At 49.2% G+C, this 6,000-nt stretch overlaps 1 protein-coding gene across 2 annotated transcripts in view; it reads left to right on the forward strand.

Annotated features, from left to right (window-relative positions):
• col14a1a (collagen, type XIV, alpha 1a) overlaps window positions 1-6,000 on the forward strand; it is a 137,584-nt gene that overhangs the window by 51,705 nt on the left and 79,879 nt on the right. For both annotated transcript variants that reach the window (XM_086155966.1, XM_086155965.1), the window contains exons 20-22: window positions 1,096-1,228; window positions 2,504-2,626; window positions 4,255-4,404. In XM_086155966.1, the coding sequence (XP_086012092.1) occupies window positions 1,096-1,228; window positions 2,504-2,626; window positions 4,255-4,404 (406 nt within the window). The remainder of the gene's footprint in view (window positions 1-1,095; window positions 1,229-2,503; window positions 2,627-4,254; window positions 4,405-6,000) is intronic.

The raw sequence follows: 6,000 nt of genomic DNA on the forward strand, positions 1-6,000 counted from the left end.
AAAGGGAAGAAAGTTTAAACCTGTCCGCCAGCTGATAGATTAGGTTATTGCCCCGCTTGTTCTTGGAGGGTCAGTGGTTTCGTGTGCGACCCGCATGGCGTGCACGGGGCCTTGTCGTGTTCGGCGAAGAGAAAAACCCGTGGATGGCCATGCCGCGTCCAAATCTGGAGTCCCGAGCGAGTGCTGTGACAGGTGTTATCTGTGCGTTTAGGTCGCAGCCGGCCGGCTCCGTCCATCACGCCTCGGCAACCCCGTCCCCATCTGCGTATCGCGCCGGCGCTTTCCCTCACAAATTAAAAGTTAATTAAAAATCGAGCAGGAGAGTTTAGACGGCGTGGAGGATGTTAGCCGCTCGTTATTCCCAGCGCTCTCGCGAGCTCAAATATTAGCCAATGCAGATGATAAATCCGTGTCACGGTGCCCTCCAAAAAAATTGATCTCCTGTGGCTCCGTGACACGGCCGAGCAAAAGTCATCAGCTAATAAAAATCTTATTAAGTGTTTGGATGACTTTTTCACTAACGACGCTCCAATTGTTGCACGCGTGGTGCTTTTCAACACTTTAGAAGGAACCGTTTTGTTCGTTACCAACCGAAACTTTCCCAAAAGGAGAGGATGGTTGTCTCTTAAAGCTCCTCTCCTCTCCGCCTCTCCACAGGCCTTAATTGACTTCACTGACTGAACGGCAGTGAGCAGAAATCTCGAGCGTTTGTCGCTTGAAACAAACCAACGTATTCACAGAAACCACAGCAAACTAAGCCTGGTCTTAATCTATTTCCTATATTTCCTTTAAGCAACTTGTGAAGGCAACAGATTCTATATCTTCTGGTTGATGCGTGTGTCTCAGATAGATGTGTGTGTGTGTGTGTGCGCGTGTGTGTGTGTGTGTGTGTGTGTGTGTGTGTGTGTGTGTGTGTGTGTGTGTGTGTGTGTGTGTGTGTGTGTGTGAAGGGGGTTACTGATCAGCTTTTCTCTTGAATGCAAGCACAGTAGTTGGCCCCTTTGCTCTGCCAAGGTGCCCTGAATTAATATATGTGTGTGTGTGTGTGTGTGTGTGTGTGTGTGTGTGTGTGTGTGTGTGTGTGTGTGTGTGTAGCTGACAGTTCCTGCCGGGCAGAAGAGACTTGCTCTTGAGTCACTGGCGTCTGACACGGAGTACAAGGTGACGGTCACACCGGTGTACACCAATGGAGAAGATGGCATCGGCGCATCCGCTGTGAGCTCCACATGTAAGAGGAACGGCTAAAATACCACTGCACACATACACATGCACACACACACACACACACACACACACACATACAGAATCGCTAAACAAACAAATCTATCACAAAGCCACAGTGTTCCATTACGGATGACGCAACTGACAAAACCGTAAAGTAATGAACATTAATTGAACTGTGGTGAGCACAGTTTTCATTTGCGACGCATTAATTTCATGTTCATTTATGTTCGTGAAGGAGGATGTAAATTATGGAGATGACAAATACTGATTCCCTCTTAATTGTCTCAACGAAGGCCGTTCATAATTACAGCGGCTCCTTTCAGTACGCGAGACGATTGAATTATTTCGCCGAGCTCCAATTGATTTCCTCAACCTTTCTCATGGTCGTCTTTTTATCAAGGCAATAGATCGCCTCTGTGTCGTCTGGGAATTGAATGGTCGGGGAAAAGACGGCCTCCGTGCACGCGTGGGATTGAACTCGAGAGGAATCAGAGAGCGCCGATCCCTGGCTGACTCGAGCTGTTTCAAGGCCGGACAGTGAACGTCGTGAAGAGACGACGTCGGGGAACTTTCTATTTTCAAGCCGTGTTCTCATTCTCAACTGAGTGTGCATTTTCAGCACCTGTGAAAATATTTGATTTAGTGTCTTTTTTTTGGTACTGGCTAAAGTATGTGTAAAGTACAGCAGAACCTGGGCTTATGAACGCCGCTCGTCACAAACAGATCGGCAGACGAACAGCGTTGTTTACATCCTTCATCGTTGGGTCCTACTGTTATAAAACCTTCTTGTGCTTTTTTTTTCAGTCAACTAGCCCTCCTCGTGGCCACCTAAAAGTAAAAGTGCTAGTGCCAGTGGTGTTAAGAGGAAGTTAAGAATTCCAGTCCATCTGAAGAAGGAAATAATAGCTAAATGTGTGAGCGATGTTACAGATGTCGCCACGCACTCCGGCACGGCTCGGCCAACCGTCTGGACAGAACAAATATGCGTTGCAGACGCTAAAGGGCTAAAGGGGCGGGCGAATACGTTCACGAACAAGGTCTCGAGTCTCAGAAGTAGAAAAGTGATTTTTACTTTGGCCTAATGTCGGACAGCTAGCTGGAGATCGCCTCAGCGCAGGTCTTGTGTGAGAAGCTTTACTTTTGCCGAATTAGTGAAGGAAATGCCGAGTACAAGTGCTGGCAGGACGAGAAGGAACATCGGAAACACAGTAATAATCAGGTAATCTTCTTTAGTTCCCTCCCGCACTTTGCAACAAATACTTTTCTTTTGGTCCGACAGTGCCGCTCTTGCCTCCCGGAAATATCCGCGTGTCCGATGAGTGGTTCGATCGGCTCCGGGTCACGTGGGATCCTCCTCCGGCCCCCGCCGAGGGCTTCAGGATCACCTACCAGCCTGTCCACGGTACTCCTCCACACCAACAGCACACGCTATGACAGTAATCCCAGACATCCGCAAAACAAAAACAAACCAAGCATGATGACGTGTGACGACGGCCACCATGGCGGTCAGCCCTTCTGAAATGCAATGATCTGTTTGTTTATTGGAAGATCTGCCGGCAGACGGGTAGCGGCCGAAAAAACAAAACCCTCCGCAGACGTCGTGTTTTTCCCGGCATTGTCCGTCTGTGTGTTTGTACATGTATTTTCTGACAAGGAAGCTTAACGCTTGGCTGAAAACTTCAACGTCCCGGAACCGAAGCGAGACATTATCCTCCTCCAAAGCCTCGTCTCGCCGTTCCGCAGCTTTCCCCGAGCAAACTGCGTCACTCTCCTCGGACAGGACGCCGCTCTGTGTAGTTTCCACGTCTGTTTCCTGTCATCTAAACACAATTACCGCTCCTCCAAGGAGCTGCAACCCCAAAGTCTGCGCTAATCTGATTTTAGCAATGGGGCTCAACGTTGGTGTGCAAGCAGTCCACCCCTCGCTCTCTTCTCTATTGCACACACAGATAAAGCGCTCTATCTGCGTGTGTGTGCACGGAAATGTGAAAACGACACACACACACACACACGCGCGTTCTAGTCCACTTGTCTTCATAAGTGATTTTTTTTCTTCAATCTTTTCATTTTCGGCGGTTTGCGGTGTTTGTTTGCCTCCGTCCGAACCATCCAGAGACGGTTCTTGATCCAGACACTGGATGAACAAGTATAAAATGAAATTAGATTTTAAGAACACGCGAGATCAGTATTCCCGATGGGCTGTCGAGGGTTTCGATTCTGCAGCTTCATTCATGTCGGAGGAAAACAATTTCTGTTGAACTCGCCACCATAGTGACTCCCCAGTTAGTGGTTTTTGGCCAGAAGATGTTTACTCCCCCCTCCCCCGACACAGGCGCCATGGAACTTGAATCCGCGGCCAGAAAAAAAATCAACCGAGATATTGCACGGAGTAGTACCAATATTAATGATTTTGAGTGCTTTTATGAAGGCTTGCATTGGCGTGAGGACGTAACGCTGAGAGCCACGCTGGTATCAGCGAATCGGCGCCCGCAGGAACGCGCATCCGATCGATCGGATCCTTTGCTTTGCTGTGACGGCCGGTGCCGCGTCACCTCAAAAATGACCCTCCCACAACAGCTGATGCTGATGCTAATCCAGCTGGCAGCTACTTGCTAGCATGATACACTTTGTTGATGTTAACGCTAACACTCGCCTTGCGCTATCGAGGGGAACAGTCATCTGAGAGGAATCGGGCCGGTCTGAAGCAGCTCCGGTTCGCTGTATCCTTCACTCTTACTTGCAAATGGCTTCTATGTGGTTTCTGATATGAAACCGCAATTGAAAACTGAAAAAAAAAAGGAGTTTTTTTTTTTCATTTCATTCCCGGCCATCTGATTTTTTTTGTTTTTGTTTTTCAGTTGAATTTTTTTTTTTTTTAAGCACTTTCTTACCTCCATGTGGAAATCAAATAACTGTTTGTTGTCAGCTTCTCTGTTTGTTGTCAGCTAATCCGCTTCTGGGAGACAAAGGAAAGAGCCGCGGCCTCACTTGTTGTCTTCTCTGACATATGTGCCCCCCCCCCCCCCCCAGTTCCGGGGCCGGTTTCGGAGAAGATCGCCGGCAGCGATGTCAACTCGATGCTCCTCCCAAACCTGCTCAGCGGGACGGAGTACACCGTTCAGGTGACGGCCACCTACTCGGCAGGACAAAGCGAACCCCTCGGCGCAAATGCCAAGACGCGTGAGTATTCCCCGTGAGCAAGAGACGCCGTTGTGATCTTTTGGCAAATGCAAATGGGTCATTACGACAATTTCGAAGGGGTCAAATGATCTCTAATGGGCACATCATCGGTGGTCTTTTGTCAGAAGGGCCGCGTGGCTCTTCTAGCGAGGTGACAGAGGTAACAATAGCAGCAAGGCGAATTAGTTTGAGGAAAGTGGGAAAAGGTACAACATGCATATTAACCGCCCGGCGAAACGATAAGCTCTAATTTCCATTGAGACTTTGGCAAACACGCGGACGGACCGAGGGATATTAATATTTCCCAGTCAGTCGGGGAGAACGATCCTTTTGCATATAGATTTGGTTTTAGCGGGTGCAGCGTGACCTAAGGCTGACATTAACGCCTCTCTCATCTCAAACAAATAGACTGTCGGGGAGAGAGATCCGTACGAGCGTGTTTGCTTTTCATAAAAGAGCTGCATCATCAGTTACCGTCAAATCTACTGTTGCCTTTTGGCTAAGTCCCTAAATAAAGCGGCTAACGTGGGGAAAACAAACATTCCCTTAATTTATAATCTGTTAATGCACAGGGACGGACGTCCTCCGCTGTGCTTTTCCCTCCAGGAGCTTTTTATTTCAGATCCAGAGTGAAAGGTTTTGCTGTTTCTCCCTTCAGTCTTCGGTCTATCATGACCAAATGTTAGATGTTGTAGTTTTTGCTTCTCACTGCGGAGCTGTGGGAACATCGTGTTTGACGCGATCTCCACATCAGCCTTGGGGGGAACGAAGGTACGGCGCTCGGGAAATCGTAAGGCCGATGTGAAGATCTCGTCAAACGCAATTCTCACAACCCGCATCAGCCTTCGGGTCGCCCGAGCGTCACACCTTCGTTCCCCCAAACGAGACGCGCGTTAATGTAACGGCCAGGTTCGGCCGAGACGCCGCAGGACGGCACGCCGCCGAAACCCCGTCCGTCAGAACCGAAACAGGGTAACTCGGTCGAGCTGCCACGACAACAAAGAAGTCCCTTTTGCGTTTCTTTTTTGCCCTTCCAGGCGCCTCTCTGCAAATGTTAAATCCCGTTATCTCGGTTTCGTCCACTTTGACGCTGCCGGGTGTCTTCGTTGATTTCCGGCGGGGATTAAGTCGGGCCTTCGACTTGTGGAGGCACCTGGTCAGAACACATCAGCATAAGCTCTCCCCATGTGTTTGAATTCAATCGGTCTTTTTTTCCCCCCTTTTTTTTGTTTTTTAATTCATCTGTCCTTGTCTTAAACCCGCCCCGCTCGGGATTCTTGAACCCAGTAGAAGTTGGACCGATCGAGGCCGCCGCCAACCCGCAGAGCGAACGGAAACTCGAGCTCTGCAAACACAGCTGCTCGGCAGAGCGTCTGAATGTTTGTCTGAATATTTGTCCCCTTTCAAAAGTGGCCGCGGCGGGTACATCAACACTGACGGATGGTCGGACGCTAATGGTCGCCGCCGTGCCGGTACATTTCCAGAACACACACATTTTGATCATTTTGACTTATTACGCCGGTCGTAGTTGAATTCCTCCGTGTTGGTTCTTTCCATGTGTTCTGGGCACAGCGTGTTCATTTGGCCTTATCACTC

Source organism: Fistularia commersonii, chromosome 11, assembly GCF_037954325.1.
Source record: "Fistularia commersonii isolate RoL2024-O1a breed Wild chromosome 11, RoL_Fcom_v1.0, whole genome shotgun sequence".
Lineage (NCBI taxonomy): Eukaryota > Metazoa > Chordata > Actinopteri > Syngnathiformes > Fistulariidae > Fistularia > Fistularia commersonii.